An 18,335-nucleotide genomic window follows, 5' to 3' on the forward strand; every position below is an offset into this window, starting at 1 on the left:
CTTGAGTTGAACGCTATGAAACTCTGTCTTCTGCTCTTTATCATCCTTTGGCTTTACAACTCAATTACAGAAAACATGGAATTCACAGTTTTCTGTGGTCTTTAATAAGCATATCTCTCAGGAATATTTGGAAGCTCTTGAGTATTAAATCATACAATTTTTCCATTCAATCTTAATATTTTATCTCTAATGGATATGAGGCATGCATTTAAAGAAATAGTTTACCCAAAAATGAAAATTTACTCCCCCTCAGGCCCTCCAAGATATAGATGTTTGGTTTTTTATCAGAACGGATTTGGGGAAATTTAGCATCACATCACTTGCTCACCAATGGATCCTCTGCAGTTGAATGGGTGCAAACAGCTGATAAAAACATCGCAATAATCCTCAAGTAATCCACATGACTCCAGTCCATCAGCTAATGTCTCCTGAAGTGAAAAGATGTGTGCTTGAAACCGTCATCTTGTCTGAATCAGGAGATAAATATGAACAGATAAAGAACTGTTTACTAGCATCTACTAAAATTGCTCTGTGCAAATATGTTGGTGGACTTTTATGTGAGAGGACAACAGGGAATTTACTTTTTCACTGGAAGAAGCTTTGTTATGGATTATGGATTCGTATTTGGTCCAGAACCATGAGTTTAAAGTTACCCCTCAGGCCCTCCAAGATATAGATGTTTGGTTTTTTATCAGAACGGATTTGGGGAAATTTAGCATCACATCACTTGCTCACCAATGGATCCTCTGCAGTGAATGGGTGCAAACAGCTGATAAAAACATCGCAATAATCCTCAAGTAATCCACATGACTCCAGTCCATCAGCTAATGTATCCTGAAGTGAAAAGATGTGTGCTTGAAACCGTCATCTTGTCTGAATCAGGAGATAAATATGAACAGATAAAGAACTGTTTACTAGCATCTACTAAAATTGCTCTGTGCAAATATGTTGGTGGACTTTTATGTGAGAGGACAACAGGGAATTTACTTTTTCACTGGAAGAAGCTTTGTTATGGATTATGGATTCGTATTTGGTCCAGAACCATGAGTTTAAAGTTAAAACACCTTAATGATGGATTTGTTTCTTTCAAACATGCAACTTTTTACTTCACAAGATGGTAGTTGATGGACTGCAGTCGTGTCGGTTACTTGTGGATTATTGTGATGTATTTATGACTCTCATTCTGACGGCACCCATTCACTGCAGTGGATCCATTGGTGTGCAAGTGATGTAATGCTAAATTTATCCAAATCTGTTCTGATAAATAAACTAGCTCATCTACATCTCGGATGTCCTAAAGGTGAGTAAGGCCCCGATCACACCGAACGCGTTTTTTAGGTCTGAAAACGCGAGGCGCACCGCACTGACTTTTTTTTTTTTATTGTCTGCGTTTTTTTATGTTGCTAGGCAACCACCAACTCCGCTGTCCTGTCCATAGACATAATAAAAACTTATTTTAAATGCAAAATAGATTTTCGTGTGCTCGAAATACTTTCTTCTTTGCGAGACAAACATTTTCTCCACAAAACTCAGTTCGCGCGCGTGCAAAACGCACTTTTTGCGCGCTCAAAATATGATCTTTCGCGCGCAGAATTGCGGCAGAAATGTAATCCCATACATTGCAGTAATGCAACAATGGCACTGATTCTAAAAATATGAAAACATAAACATGTCAGGAGCAAAGATATGATGGATGATGAAAGAATGAAAGATTCCAGAGATGTATTAAGATATTTTTTTGTTTTTATTGGCCCTCATTTCCTCATTCATGGCCAAAAGATTTAAAGAGCACAGCTTAGTAGACACTAGACAGTCACAGTAAAGCTCTTCTACAAGCACCTTTTCTCTGACCAGCCATTAAGCTTTATTTAGAAAGCATCACTCTAGCCGACTCGCAGTCATTTAGTCATTCCAAACCTATTGTCAAATGAGAAACATAGACTAAAACATACCCAACATACAACCTGAATACAGTATTTGCTAAAGAGTGCAAAAAATGAACTTAACCACATTTCCACCTAATGAACAGCAACAGTTCACGTATAATATTTCATGGATAAAATTTGCCATGCAATGGACAAAATGCTCATACTAGAGTGTCTTTGGCCCAATAAGCTAACATGTATTAGTAGAAAATAATATAATATGTTTTCATGAATCATTTTTAATTACTGAAGAAATGACTGTAATGTCAAATTGTGAATGAACTCGAAACAGGTTGTTTGAGGCTAAATAGTGTAACAGCTGTTGAGGTTAAAAATGACTTTGTCACGTCATTCGTTCAACACGGACTTCATTCACATGTTTATCTCATGTTGTCTGTAAATCTCCTCAATCTGTTTTCCCTCCTACCTTCCCATCTGCTGGGAGGAAAGATCTTACCCTTAATCTGTTAAGATCAATAATCATACAACAGCTATTTCTCTTCAACTGTTTAAGTTACTGTAAGTCTAAAGAAAAACAGGTGGCCAACTTCACCATACTAAAATATAGATTTTTACACATAGTTGTAAATTAAATGATATTAGCAGCACCATGTCAGTGGTTGACTGTGAAACTCCCACCATCACTAATGTGATTAGGTCTATAATCTGTTAAGTCATTTGGGAATTAGCTGGGACAGATGCAGGGAGGGAGCTGGCTTTAAAAACATGTAGCTCAACAAGACTGTTGGAAAGCTAGCAGATGGTGCCTGAGTTTGGACGTCAGGTTCCTCGGATCAAATGATGTGCATCTGAAGAGTTTCAACAGATATCAGGTAAGTCGGACCTTTATGCGTAATGATTTTCTGTTATTATGATCCATGAAGAACTTAAGATTGTATTATATTATTTTATTCTATCTACTATACTTACAATACACAACTAAATAAGTGCATTTTCACGAGTGATTATCAAATGTGATAATAGATTATTTTAGTTCAATTATCTATATTACTTTATTATATTAACTGTTTATAAATTCAGTGCGTTCGACATAAGGATGCATTTATTTATTTGTACATTGTAAGTAAAGTAGATACGTGATATGTGTAGATATGTGATTATCACATGTAAGTAGCATTTTTGCAGAATACAGTATGTATAAGATTTGGTAAGATTTTTTTTAAAAATGTTTTTGAAAGACGTCTCTTATGCGCACCAAACCTTTGAATAAATACTGTATTTATGATTACATACAGTAAAAAGAGTAATATTGTGAATTTGTGAATATATTGTTTTAAAATGAATGTGTAGCATAGGCTACAGCATATTTCTGCACACGCGCAGAATGTATTTCTAAAGCTCGCAGCAGCCTCAGGTAAATATACCTGTGAGCCTCCAGCGGATTCAGTGTCCTCTAGCACAGGTTGGCCCCGCCCATTTCCTCCCCAGCCGCGCCGCTGAGGTGTTCTCTCCTCTACCTGTTCATCCCGACAGCTTGCTGAACAGATAACACGCATGTGTCAGCAGAGAGGGAGATAAAAACAGCGCCTGCTTTCAAGAAGCCGATTATACACAAACCTCCGCGGGTTTCATCGCGTTCTCTAAATGACGCGTGATTTGACGACAAGACAACCCGCGCGCTCATTCTGAGGAGGTTTTGCCAGCGCGCGACATGGTTTACGTGTGGAAAGTGGATACGGGGGAATAATATTGACAATAGATGCACTTATTCCCAGAGGAACTTTTCAAGGGCAGATGGATTCTCCTCGGAAGTTTTGGGATCACGCGAGAGTCCGTTTGCACGGGTAAACTCACAGTAAATACGGTAAATGGACATGTTTGGGCTTTTTGAAATGCTAGTTGAGACCTAATGCTTTGTGTTCATATATTACTAGAGAAAGAGTTTAAAACGAAGGTTAAGTTTGCATTATGAGTATTTAAAGAAAAATTAACAAATACATTCATCTTAAATAAGTGTTAAAATCATATTTAGACCTATTCATATTAAAAAGTTTTTGTATACAAACCTTACATGGTTTCCAAATACAAAAGGATTCTGAATTTGGAAAGCATCATGTCCTCATTCTCTTCTTGTGACTCCCATCTGCCAAACTAGTCATCAACCTGAACCTGCATTAACATCAGATCTGAATTATGGATGGTGATGGACAGCCTCCGGCTTCAAATTGTGACTCGAAGCTCTGCTCCAGAGGTGGCTTCTCCCTAAACAACTGGCGTTCCTCTTCGAGGACTTTACTGCGAGGAGGAGAGGATGTGAGCCGAAGGCTGCTGTCCGTTGTGAACCACCAGGAACGCACAGACTCGGGGTCCAGTCCCACCTCAAAATCCCTTGAGGTGACCGCAGGGTTAGATGGCACAACAGCAACCACCACCACCTCCACCGTGACCACATCCACTCCGCCTCGCCTCAACAAAGCCATGGCAGAGTCAGCAGGGCCTGCGGGAGCCCCTCAGCCATCCGAATCAGAAGAAAGGGTCTTCACTGACCAGTCTACATTTATCCAGAGACAGTTCAGCTCCTTGCTGCAGCCAGGGGTCAACAAGTTCTCACTGCGAATGTTTGGGAGTGCAACGGGTGTTGCAGCCGAGCAGGAACGGGTCAAGTCATTTGGGGTTTGGATTATACATCCATATAGTGACTTCAGGTGAGTGACGCAGGGGAAAGGGAAAATATGACTTGGCAGATCATCAAACAAGGGTAGTGTTGTTGTGAATGTCACAGTAGTCTTATAAGCAAATTTATTTGATTATAGTAATTTGAGCATAGTAATTTTAGGAACAAAATTAATGCTTCTTCTTCTTTTTTTTTAAATACTCTAAATAATTTTTAAGTCAAGCCAACAGTCGTGTTATTGTGTTTGTTCAGTCCAAGTAGGCTACTGAAAAAATGAAATGGGTTTGTGGTTCTAATCCGTTCCACCTCTCCCCAGCATGCATTGGGGCATGTATGATTATGTTTGCTAGTTTTATTTGCACAGCTGCTGTTTATTTTGCTGTTACGTTTTGTAGCTTGTCAGGATGAGTTAGTGGTTAAAATGATCAGTTGATTGTTGCATTTGTGTGGCATTTAAAGTATTTCATTTTGTTTTTTCATCTTATGTGTTTTCATGTTACACTTTGCTCTTCCAGTGTTATTTTAGTATAATAGATATACTATTAAAATATTTCTTAATATTTGGATTTAGTTTTTATTTTTGTATTTTTAGGTACTTTTTTTTTTAAATGTACATTTTTAAAAATGTCTATTAAGGTTTTATTTTTAGTTTGTAATTTCAACTTCAACGTAGACATGCTTCAACATGCTTCAGATTAGAAATGTTGCCTTAGTTACTAACTAAAATAAAATAATGTTTAAAAATATTTTATTTCAGTTAACATTTATATCAGTTAACACATTTTTATACATAGGCCTATTTTGTTTTAGTTAACTATAACAATACTGCTCCATGAATATAGAAAACATGAGATGAAGCACATAATTGTGAATAATTTAACTCTAAATATAGAGAATAATTTGCATAGAACTTTTTCTGAACTTGATACAGTGCATGAGATCTTTTAATTATTTAATATAAACTGGTAATTGTTACAATGATGCAAACTTTAATTCATGTCAACAAAGGCAAACAAACTGTCAGTTTGCGTACTCAAATTTTTTATTTTATTTATTTTAGTTTTTACAGAATCCCGTCAACAATTATTAGTGGTGCTTCACTGTTAGTCTTGCACATACTTAGGGTGAGGAGTGTTACATTTCGGTGCTCACGTTATGCAATTTGTTGATTCAGAATTAAAGGGGTCATATGATGTTGCTAAAAAGAACATTATTTTGTGTATTTGGTGTAATAAAATATAAACGAGGCATTTGTTGCATCCAGTGGGGACATAATTACAGATTATAATGACTTATACTGTCTTTTTACTCGTTGCGAGATTAATAACATTTTTGGAGAAAAAAAAATGCATTGAAAGAGGCTCCTGGAACCAGAATTTTATAGAAACTTAAGTGTGGACCTAGTATCATGTGGGCGACTTTTAAAAAAAAAAAACAAGTACCTCTCACATTTTCTTCAGAATTGGTAAAAATATTTAAAAAGTTAGGGTGGTTGATATATAACAATAGAGAATAGCAGTGATGTGAGAAAACACCTTGCAATTACATGTCATTTTCATTGCTGTCAATAATCACATCATGTCAACAAGCACTTCCGCCTCAAATCAGGACCTTAAAGCACAAACCTTTCAATCACCACAGTAAAGCACAATGCAACACAGGTCAGTTACAGAGCTTTCCCTTATAGAGTTACCATTAGCCGGAAAGGGTATCAGCGTTCATGGATGGGCTGGAAAGACCCACTTGGTTACAGAGTGTCATGTTGATGTTCTTTGTCTGAAACACGTACGCAGAGAAAGCAGCAAGATGTAAAGGGATAAACAGATTGTGTTTTCAGAAAGCAAGACATGACCGGTAATAGGAACTCAATCTCTACACCTTTTTCATACACAGAGCTCAAAGAGAAAAAGATGTTTGCATAAGTAGGAGATCAAAACAAAAATGTTTGAATCTTTAATCCAATTTAATGAGGCACTAGAATCACCAGTTACATGTCTTATTTTACCATAATTTGTTACATGTGCCAAATCTTTCTTTTAGTGACAGTAAAACAAACCCTTGAGCCAATTACTCCTGTTTTATCAACATGGATCAATTGTGTACTAAATTTCCAAGCTGAGTTGCTGGTAACACTGTTTTTAATTACTTTACTTCAACTCTATACTTACAGATAACATTAAACACTATTTTGTTAAACTAAGAACATCTACTTTTACTCTTTTTAACAGGAAAATGTGACGATGAAGGTGAAAAGATCATTTATCATAGATAATTTTAAAAAATCTGTTTATTTAGTTTGTAATTAATTTAATTTAATTTTTAGTAATTGTACTACTTCCAACCAACTTAAACCAAATGAAAAATTTAAATGTTGCCTTGGCTACAAATTTAAGTAAAATATGTTAAGTTTTTTAAATATTTTATTTCAGTTAACATTAAATAAATGTGTTAAAATATATTTTTAGTTTTAGTTAATGATAACAGTACTGATATATGTATATTTCTAATAGAAAATATGATGAAGCACATAATTGAGAATAATTTATATGTAATTATAGATAATTAATTGTAGAAAAATTATTATTATAATATTGATGTTTTAAACTGGGATTTTTGCTTTTGCACTTTTTACTGGGGAAAATATGATAAAGGTGAAAAGGTCATGATCTATTACAACTTGAATCGGTAGTTGACTGATATGAGTATGAGTATAAGACTGATATGTGTTAATAAGCTATCTAAAATTAAACTCTTTCACTGGAAAAAAATATCAATGCTGTCAGTAGATTTTAGCCACAGATTTATCATCTTTGTCACAAGAAATATCATAGAGTGCGTGAAAGTCGTCAGTTTCTTTTAGTGTCAAACCTACCTAGAGCTCAGGTCAATCGTTGTCATCACTGGAATTGCCTGATACTCAACACAACTTCCATTTTATTTACTCTTGCGTTAATTCTTACATCAAATGGCAACCATATGATATAAATCAAATTCAAGAAAGTGTATTAAAAATGCCCATTCATTCCAGGTGACTGACGCTGCTTTGGAAAATATGACCACAGATGGAAACTTCAAACCACCAAGCACATGTACGGTAGTGCGTTAAAGGGCACATATCCAGTTTAAACAGTCGCATTCTGTACAGTATGTTCATGACTCTCCCATAACCACTTTAGTAATTAACATGAAGAGGAATGTTTTGCAACACGTGTAATTGACGGAATTAGCCTGTTTGCTCAAAGTCGTCAATACTTATTTGAATGAATGTCTTATATTGCGCTTGAGCATTTGAATCAAACTTTATGTCCATGATGGTTTAATTTGTAATACCAGACATGCTTTACAGAGTCACATATTTGTTTCTTAGAAAATAATCTTTTAGTTATCTGCAAACTTTGGGCTGGTTGAATTTCTTTCCACGAAACATGTGATGTTGCCATAGGATGGTGTCTAATTAAGTTACAGGGACAGTCGCCCTATAGCGCTCTGAAAGACTGGTTCAAACCAGCGACCTTTAGGTTATCGGCCTGGATCTTTAAACCACAAGGAATAACGGATTGAATTTTTCTCTGCTTTGTTTTTAATAAATTTTTGTAACCAATGTTGTTTAGTTTCGAGGCAACATTAGCTGCAAGAAAGCTTCAAAATTCATTCAAAAGAGCAAAATTATTAGTGTTTAGATTATGGATGAATGACACATTGCTTATTGATTGTTATTAATTTTCTTATATTTTTATTTATATTTTATTATTTATATATATATATATATATATATATATATATAGTATTAAATGTCTTATATATATCTTTTCATTTAGCATATTTGTACATTTAGATTAGTCATCTAATTGCATCTAACATGCTCTTTTACATTAAAGGGGTCATATGATGCTATTTTAAAGATCATTATTTTGTGTATTTGGTGTAACTTGCAACTTTACAGATCTTCTTTATGCACCAAGAGCTTGTAACACTCCAAAGAGAAAGGAAAACTTGAAATCGCATCATATGACCCCTTTAATATTTAAGAACACTAACAATTTATTAACTGTTAAATATAGCAAAATTCTGCAACTCAAAATGAATATCCATTTTTCATACTGTACAATATAATGCTGTGATGCCTACGTTCACTTGTGATTTTAGTTTTTAGTATTTTATTTGTCATTTATTTTGAGAAAATATTGTAGAATTGTAATATTGACTATTTATCAGTTATTGGCCATAATATATACAAATAATTATATTAAATATATTGGTGCATTGGTGCATCCTTTAATTTGAATGACATGGTTGATTGTAGTTATGAATTTTAATGAACATACTCTAGAATCCATCTTTTGTTCCTTACATCATGCATCTTCACACAGGTTCTATTGGGACTTGGTGATGCTGTGCCTGATGATGGGCAACCTCGTCATTCTGCCATGGGGCATCACCTTCTTTGAGGATCAGAACACACTGCCGTGGATCACCTTCAACGTGGCCTCTGACACTCTCTTCCTGGCTGACCTCGTCTTCAACTTTCGTACCGGTATTATGGAAGCCGACAACACCCAAATCATCCTGGACCCACAAGTGATCAGTCGGCGTTACCTTCGAGGCTGGTTTCTGGTGGACTTCATCTCCTCCATTCCGGTAGACTACATCTTCCTGGTGGTGGATATAGAAGCCCGGCTTGAGTCGGCAGAGGTGTACCGCACTGCCAGAGCTTTGCGCATCGTCCGCTTCACCAAGATCCTCAGTCTGCTCAGATTGTTGCGCTTGTCCAGACTTATACGTTACATTCATCAATGGGAAGAGGTGAGCAAAAGAACAGGAAGAGAAAAGGATAGAGGAATTTGAGACTAGAATAGCAAAGGAAATATAGTTGCAGAAAATTTGCCAATTTGACTTTTGTCTGAGGGATACAATAAAATGCACCATGACACTGAATTTTAGAATGACTTGCAAATCAAGCACAACAATATTCCAATGACAAGCAATTTGTCCATCCATAACAAACTGATTCCAAAAAATCAGTCTCTCCTCATCCATGTTTGTTGTTAATATACATGAGTAGTAATACTTCAGTTTAATGAGTTTTTAGTGTTTTTTTACATTTACATTACATTTGCCAGCATATAACAATCATTTAAAGATAAAGTTTAAATGCACAGATTATTTAATAACACTGTTAAATGTAAATTTTTTTTAAAAATTAAATCTAAAATTTTTAGCTAATCTCAAGATGAATTTTTATTTGGACTAATTTAAGCTCATTTTTATTTAGTTGATTTTGAACTACTTTATAATGTTGTGATGCCTAAATACCCTTGTAACTTTTAAAGTGATTGATTTTTGTCTTTGGTGTTTAATTTTCTTTATTTATTTAGAATTTTAAAATGCCGTTTATCAGTTATAGCCCATAACTTGAAAATAATTCAGAGAAAAGGTACGTTCACTTTAGATAAATTTTGTGGGCAAAATAGATTTCTCTCTAGAAAGCAGATTCCTGTTGATCAACGTGTCAAATTTGTGTGACCAACTTGAACCTGTTGTGAAATCTGGGGGGAAATCTTTTGCCCTCATGTGAAATTCATGATTGTATGGATTCCCAATCTGTTTTTTAAGTCTTATGTCACATCACCATTTCCAGGTACAAACACTTTATCAAATGTCAAAACCAAACAACAAATGGTGGCAATATACACACACAATGCGCTGTAATGCTGACAATTCATGATCCTAACATTTATCTCCATATTGAAATCTCAGATGGCCAGACAGTGATTAATCTTATATGAATAATTAAAATATTGGTGTGTGGGACACCGTGTTAGCCTTAAGGATATCTATATGCTAATGTGCTCCAAAACATTGATATACAAGATATATGATAAGGTGTAAGCATTCAAAACTTTTCACAGTCTCTCTCTTCTGCCAATAGTCAGTCAATTCACCTTTATTTATATACCGCTTTATACAATACAGATTGTGTCAAAGCAGCTTTACAGTGTCAAAAAGGAAAATAGTTCGTCAATAATGCAAGAGGACAATAACAAAAAGTCAATTTTTCAGTTAAGGTCAGTCCATTGATGATTCAGCAATTTCATCATCCAGTTCAGCTCTCTTCCGATAGTGTCTGTGCAGTCAAGCCGACAAAATTGCCAGAAATTAAGAGTCCCCAACTAAGCAAGCCAAAGGCGACAGTGGCAAGGAACCAAAACTCCATCTGTGACAGAAATGGAGAAACAAACCTTGAGAGAAACTCCTCTGGCCAGACAAAACCAGTATGGTGTGGTTTAATTCCAGGCTGCAACACAAGTCAGATTGTGCAGAGGACTCGTCTGGTTCCCATGGACTTGTCCCGATGGCCGTCTAGTTGACGAGGTCTTCGCAGGGGATCTGTCTCTGGGGCGCATTTGGTTCACATGGTCTTCGCTGACATTCAGGGCTGTAGAGGTCGTCTCTAGGTGCTGATCCACCATCTGGTCTGGATATGGATTTGATCTGGGTGGCTACGGTGACCTCAGAATAAGAATGAAATAGACTAATATTAGCATAGATGCCATTCTTCTTACGATGTAACAAGTACATCGGGTGTTATGGGAAGTGTTCCTGGTTCCAGTTGACCTAATTAATGCAGCCAAACAATCCTTTAACGGATTTATAGAAATGTGATAGTTTGGGTGCTAAATAGGAAAATATTCTGCCGCCTGCAGTTGATTTTGATATTCTAGGTATTATCAAATTTCCAGAGTTTTGAGATTGCAGAGGAAGTGAAGGACTGTAAAGTGATATGAGCTCACTCAAGTACTGAGGAGCTAAACCATTCAGGGCTTTATAAGTAATTAGCAAGATTTTAAAATGTATTCGTTGTTCTGGCTAATATGGTCATACTTCCTGGTAGGTAGAACTCTAGCTGCTGCATTTTTGGTCAGCTGGAGTTTGTTTATTAAGCACGCAGAGCAACCACCCAAAAGGATTACAATAATCTAACCTTGAGGTCATGAAAATTCATGCGTATGAATTAACGTTTCTGCATTTGACATTGAGAGCATAGGTTGTAATTTAGTTATATTTTTAAGATGGAAAAAAGCAGTTTTACAAATGCTAGAAACATGGTTTTCAATGGAAAGATTGCTGTCAAATAGCACACCTAGGTTCCTAACTGATGACGAAGAATTGACAGAGCAGCCATCAAGTGTTAGACAGTGTTCTAGATTATTACATGAGGGCGTTTTTGGTCCAATAATTAACACCTCTGTTTTTTCAGAATTTAGCAGTAGGAAATTACTAGTCATCCGTTTTTTTTATATCAACTATGCATTCTGTTAGTTTTGCGAATTGGTATGTATCGTTGGGCTGCAACGAAATATAGAGCTGAGTATCATCAGCATAAAAGTGAATGCTAATCCCATGTTTCCTAATGATATCTCCCAAGGGTAACGTAAAGCATGAAAAGCAGCAGTCCTATCACTGAGCCTTGTGGTACTCCACAAGTTTATACAATTCTTCCTGTCCTATAGTAGAGAATGAGTGGAATTGTACCTCTGGGGATCTATAGCGCACTGTCTGATGCGATACTGTAGCTGATGGCTGCATGGTTAGAATTTTATCTCTAATAGTATCAATCTTGGAAGTAAAGAAGTTCTTAAAGTCATTACTGCTGTGCTGTTCGGAAATGTCTGCGCCTGTTGATGCATTTTTGTTAATTTAGCCACTGTATTGAATAAATGCTGGGAGTTGTGTTTGTTTTTCTCTGAAAGACGAAAAGTAACCAGATCTAGCAGTTTTTAGAGCTTTTCTATAAGTAGAATTACTTTCCCTCCATGCAATACGAAATACCTCTAGTTTTGTTTTCTTCCAGCTGCACTGGAAGTGCACTGCACTCCATTTTCCAGGCTGCTCTCTTTAAGGTGCGAGTGTGCTTTTTATACCACGGTGTTGGACTGTTTTCCTTAATCTTCTTTAATGAGCAACTGTATCTAAAATGCTAGGAAAGAGAGAGCCCATAGTTTTTGTTACAACATCAAGTTTTTCTGAAATACTGGATTTGCTGAGGAATTGAGACAAGTCAGGAAGATGATTTAAAAACAGTCTTTTGCTGTAGAAGTGATGGTTCTACCATATCTGTAACAAGGAGTTGAATTTGCAGCTTTAGCTAAATGGCATATACACAAGAATATAATGATCCAAGATATCATCACTCTGCTGCAGAATTTCAACGCCAATAACATTAATTCCATGTGACAGTATTAGATCTAAAGTATGATTACAACAATGAGTAGGTCCTGACACGTGTTGTCTGACCCCAATAGAGTTCAGAATATATATAAATGCTGATCCCAATGCATCTTTTTCATTATCAATATGGATATTAAAATCACCAACAATTAAGACTTTATCTGCAGCCAGCACTAGCTCAGATAGAAAATCAGCAAATTCTTTGATAAAGTCTGTATGGTGCCCTGGTGGCATGTGTACAGTAGCCGATATAAATATCACATGGGATCTATCATTAACACTTATTTCTCTAGATTATGTTATATGAAGCACCATTACTTCAAACTAATTTTAAACCACAACTCTGAGAAATACTGAAAATATTACTATAAATGGTAGCAACACCTCCCCCTTTACCTTTTAGACAGCTCATGTTTATAACAGTAATATTGGGGTGTAGACTCATTTAAAGTAATGTAATCATCTGGTTTTAGCCAGGTTTCAGTCAAACAGAGCACATCTAGGTTATGATCTGTGATCATATCATTTACAAAAAGCGCTTTCGTAGAAAGGGACCTAATATTTATTAAGCCAAGCTTTATCATTTGTTTATCTGTATTATATCTGTTTCTTATTTGTTGAACATCAATTAAATTGTTACCCTTAAATTGGTTTAGACCTTTTTTGTATTTGCTAGTTCGGGGAACAGACACAGCCTCTATAGTATGATATCTAGGTGTAGGAGTCTCTATGTGCTGAGAATTAACTGATTTCTGACGTGAGGCGGCTAGCAGACGGTCGGTTAAGCCAGTCTGTCTGCTTCCTGACCTCGGCCCCAGTTAGTCAAGTACAAACTCTAAGACTATGTGCCATATTTCTAAAGAGAAGAGCGGCACCACCCCTGGAGGGATGAAGACCATCTCTTTTCAAAAGGTCAGGTCTGCCCCAAAAACTCGTCCAATTGTCTATAAAACCTATGTTATTCTGCGGGCACCAGACATCCAGCCATTGAGTGACGACAGTCTGCTATGTATCTTGTCACCACTCTAAGCAGGGAGGGGACCATAGCATATTACAGTGTCTGACATCGTACTTGCAAGTTCACACACCTCTTTAAAGTTACTTTTAGTGATCTTCGACTGGCGGAGTCAAACATCATTAGTGCCAATGTGAATAACAATCTTACTGAATTTACATTTAGCATTAGCCAGCACGTTTAAATTTGCCAAGATGGCAGGCACTCTGGCTCCTGGTAAACATTGGACTGGATATGCGAAATATGTAAAGTTTGCGGCACAGACTCTTTAAAATACATCCAAGAGTTTTACACATTGTGGGGACATTTCCACGCCCCTAAACATGATGTGGCACAAAATGAAACGTGATTGGTTGCTTTACATGTCAGTCATACGGCCTCTTGGGTGGTCCTTGGCAATTCAAAGCGGCCAAGGTTCCCAGACCTTCTGCCGTCAGTCTGAAGTGCTGGCTACGCAAGACTATTACTTTGATGAAATCATTCTGTGATGCAATGGAGGAGATCAAACATCACAAACTATTAGACATCCTTGGCATTATAAAGTGCAATAATGAGGAGAAGAGATAACATATATCACATGTTTTTCAGACTGTTTTACTGAAAATGATAAGTAACAGTTGTATATTAAATTTAAAGGGGGAACCTATTAGACTTAATTATTTTTATAAAACTGTTGCTGTCACAAGCTTTCAAATGCTGCTTTGGTGGGCTGCAATGTAAATTAATTTACGCTACTTATAAAAAAGGGGATGAGCCACTAACTTCCTTTTTCAGTGAAACTTACATCAACACATTAAATAACCCTTTGTTTCAAGTAATATCTGTGCTTAGCTTAAATGTGTGATATGAATAAACAGTGCTCATAAAGGTTGTTGAGATTGTACTCAATTGAAAACGGATAGAGGCTTGGAACCGGAAACAGCATTCGATACGTCATGACTTAACAAGCGGATTGAAGTTACTGGATTTTGCCTGTGAAAATTCGCCAAACAACGGTAAATGTGACTGCACCTTCTAGTGCTGACTGTACATCTTATCACTTTTTTTTTATAGATCTTCCATATGACCTATGACCTTGCAAGCGCAGTAGTTCGCATAGTGAATCTGATTGGAATGATGCTGCTGCTGTGTCACTGGGATGGCTGCATGCAGTTCATGGTGCCCATGCTGCAAGATTTCCCATCAAACTGCTGGGTCTCCAAAAACAACATGGTGGTATGTTTGAGGATCTTGGGTAGTGTCTCAAAGACACACTAAACTGTTAGCAAACACAAAATGCACTTCTGCTTCTGAAATAAAATCTTAAACTTTTACATTTTGCTTTAAATTTGCCATATGTCTTTCTCTGTCAGAATGCCACTTGGGATGTCCAATACTCCTATGCCCTTTTTATGGCCATGAGCCATATGCTGTGTATTGGATATGGTGCTCAGGCACCTGAGGGAGCAACTGATGTCTGGCTCACGATGATGAGCATGATTGTTGGCGCCACCTGTTACGCCATGTTCTTGGGCAATGCCACCAACCTGATCCAGTCCTTGGATGCTTCCCATCGTCAGTATCAAGAGAAGGTACTAGTTGCTCAGTAAAGCATTTTTGAGTCTTTGTTTTTTTCCCCCTTTTGCCAATGGTTTTGTTGTTTGGTTTGTTACAGTACAAACAAGTGGAACAGTACATGTCCTTCCACAAGCTGCCGGCTGACATGAGGCAGAGGATCCATGATTATTATGAGCACCGCTTCCAGGGCAAGATGTTTGACGAGGAAAATATCCTCGAGGAACTCAGTGACCCGCTAAAAGAGGTTTCTCTTATATTTTTTCTTTCATGTTTTGGTCAGATCTTTCATGTAACTTGCTCCACCTCAGAAATGACTTTTCTTTTTTGGTTGACGTAATTAATTCACGGTTGTGCTGCTCACAAGGTCAGTCACATGATTGTCATCTGTAAACAAAATGTCTGTTTTTGCTTGGACAATTAATTGATTCATATTTAATGTAATAATAGGAAAATAATATCCTATTTATTATTTGATTATTGAAATATCCTAGGTAACACTTTATTTTAAGGTGTCCTTGTTACATATGTTACATGTACTTACTATTATAATAACGATTAATTATGCATAATTACATGCAAGTAACCCTAAACCAAATCCTAATCCTAACCCTAACCATATAGTAAGTACATGTAGTTAATTAATATTACTCAGTACTTGTATGTATAATTGCACTGTAACAAGGACACCTTAAAATAGTGTAACCATATCCTATTTAAAACAGGTAAATTGATGTGCTGTGTTTTAAATGGTTTTCAGTCTTGCATTTTATCTCCCAAAATAATGATCATTTTGTCATTTAAAAAATGAGCAGAAATAAGTTAACACAAACTTATTTACATGAGTGAACATTAGGTGAACATTTGACCAGACTACTTGTTTGACTAGTAAAATGATTAGTTGTGCACACCCTAGTTTATATAAATGTATATAATAAATATTGAAAAAATTATTTATTGCATGCCATAATAATGGCCCATTTCAATGGCTTACAACTTATGACCAAAGATGCCTTTCTAAAATCTTGCCAATAGTTTGAGTAAATTTAGTAAATCAATGTTGGTTAATGTAATAAAGGTTACAAGGTTTTGTGTCTCATTATCTCTTAGCATGTCTCAATTAAAAATGACAAATCCTTATCCATAAACTCCTTAATCTTAGGTCAGAACTAAACTGTCCAGTGGATTGGTAGATTACAATAGTATTCCTAATCCATCTTGTATTGTGTGTTTGACCTGCAGGAGATAGTGAACTATAACTGCCGTGGGCTGGTGGCTAACATGCCTCTCTTTGCGAATGCTGATCCTCACTTCGTCACAGTGCTCCTCACAAAGTTACGCTTCGAGGTCTTTCAGCCGGGTGATATAATCATCCGTGAAGGGACGCTTGGTCGTAAGATGTACTTCATTCAGCATGGCTGCGTCAGTGTGATCACTCATGACAATAAAGTGAAGAAACTGAATGACGGCTGCTACTTCGGGGGTGAGTTTGATTTTTTCCTTGCTTTTACAAGATTCAAAAAATGTGTTATCTTTATACACGGATGCTACAACAACGGACTACTGATACAAAACTGATTTGAGCTGATTGTGTGTTCTTTTCTAGAGATCTGTCTGCTGACCCGTGGACGTCGTACAGCTAGCGTCAGAGCCGACACATACTGCAGACTTTATTCACTGAGTGTGAGCAGCTTTAATGAGGTCTTAGAGGAGAACCCATTAATGAGGAGGGCGTTTGAGAGCGTAGCAGTGGACCGTCTGGAGCATGAGGGATACGGCATTGTGCATTCACACAAGAGTGTGGAGGATGATGGGGACTAATGGACTCACCGAAGATGACTGAATGTAGAAAAAAAAAAACCATGGTGTTACAGTGTCCATATAATTGACATTAATGACAATGTTCAGTTGCAGTATGGTGTGATTTATTTAATTAAAATAGTTATTTCTTATTCTTAATTTGACAATGCAATATATTGGAACATAAAAAATAAACTATATCAGTCCTGTAGATTTGATAATGTTTAGTTGACGCTTGAGATACTGGATCCATGCAATTAATTTCAGTCAGAAACCATTCGTTTAGCAGGGACCTTGATGAATGTGGTATAACAATATGTATGCAGCAATATATATTATAATACAAGTGCATTAACGATACAATAAAATTAAATGAACATAGCACAAAACATACCATAACATTACAAAAGCTTTTGTTTCTAAATTTCTACTAAGCTCCTTTAGTTTCAAGGAATAGTAGCCCTTAGTCAAGGAATTGCTCCCTGTAAATTGTGCATTTAGCAAAATATCTCCAAGGCAGATTTGAATATGTTAACTAAGTACAACTCAATGTTTAACTCTTTAATCTTGATGTCTTTGACATTGCTTTCATTAAAAAACCTCCAGGCAGCCACCAGCATGTAACAGTGTTGCACTTACTCGAGCTTTCATTATTGTTGTGCTGCTGGTGGAAGGTCTCTGGATGTATCATGTGGAGACAAACAGATAATCAAATCGAGGTAAATCAATTAAAAACAGTTGAAAATAACATTTCTATTAGTTGTTTTATAATACAATAATATACTGAATTCTATCTGCTTTCCGGATCAACATCGAGCACTTAAGAATCATGCACTGTAAGAAAAGATGTCTGCTAACTGAAAGACATGGATGAGCTTGGACATCTGTTTTGTCCAAATTTTGTTTTGTCCATTGTCCTCTTAACTTAAAATTAAAGTATGAAACAATATGAGTCACATATTCACTGATTAAACTCATTTACGTTTGGCCTGAGACCTTTCTTGCGATAATCGGTTATGATGAAAATAACCCTTTGAGAGGAGGTTGTTTTCAAATGTGCTTTTGATGAAAATAATTACTTGGGAGCAAGTGATATATGTTCATTTTAAATTATATTTTGTTAGTAACATTTCTACTCTTCTCTGTGGTTGGAAAGAAAAAGAGATATATTATCCCA

At 36.3% G+C, this 18,335-nt stretch overlaps 1 protein-coding gene across 2 annotated transcripts; it reads left to right on the plus strand.

The window, feature by feature from the left end:
• The first annotated feature begins 3,376 nt into the window (after positions 1-3,376).
• LOC107739502 (potassium/sodium hyperpolarization-activated cyclic nucleotide-gated channel 2-like) lies at positions 3,377-18,039 on the plus strand. 2 transcript variants are annotated; one of them, XM_016551636.1, is made up of 8 exons: positions 3,377-3,750; positions 4,071-4,591; positions 8,931-9,363; positions 14,858-15,019; positions 15,157-15,375; positions 15,459-15,605; positions 16,601-16,841; positions 16,965-18,039. In XM_016551636.1, the coding sequence occupies exons 2-8, from the start codon at positions 4,080-4,082 to the stop codon at positions 17,177-17,179; spliced, it is 1,929 nt and encodes a 642-aa protein (XP_016407122.1). In that variant the 5' UTR covers positions 3,377-3,750; positions 4,071-4,079; the 3' UTR covers positions 17,180-18,039. The 2 variants fall into 2 exon arrangements, with proteins under 2 accessions (XP_016407122.1, XP_016407123.1); XM_016551637.1 differs by having other exon boundaries at positions 3,377-3,730.
• Positions 18,040-18,335: the final 296 nt, after the last annotated feature.

This window comes from Sinocyclocheilus rhinocerous, unplaced genomic scaffold (assembly GCF_001515625.1).
Source record: "Sinocyclocheilus rhinocerous isolate Xijiao unplaced genomic scaffold, SAMN03320098_v1.1 scaffold314, whole genome shotgun sequence".
Lineage (NCBI taxonomy): Eukaryota > Metazoa > Chordata > Actinopteri > Cypriniformes > Cyprinidae > Sinocyclocheilus > Sinocyclocheilus rhinocerous.

Bases quoted from the DNA above. Each gene is read 5' to 3' on its own strand.
- LOC107739502 (XM_016551636.1), top strand. From the start codon at position 4,080: ATGGATGGTGATGGACAGCCTCCGGCTTCAAATTGTGACTCGAAGCTC. The intron at 4,592-8,930 runs GTGAGTGACGCA...ATCTTCACACAG, and splicing joins CATCCATATAGTGACTTCAG to GTTCTATTGGGACTTGGTGA. The intron at 15,606-16,600 runs GTTTCTCTTATA...TTTGACCTGCAG, and splicing joins TCAGTGACCCGCTAAAAGAG to GAGATAGTGAACTATAACTG.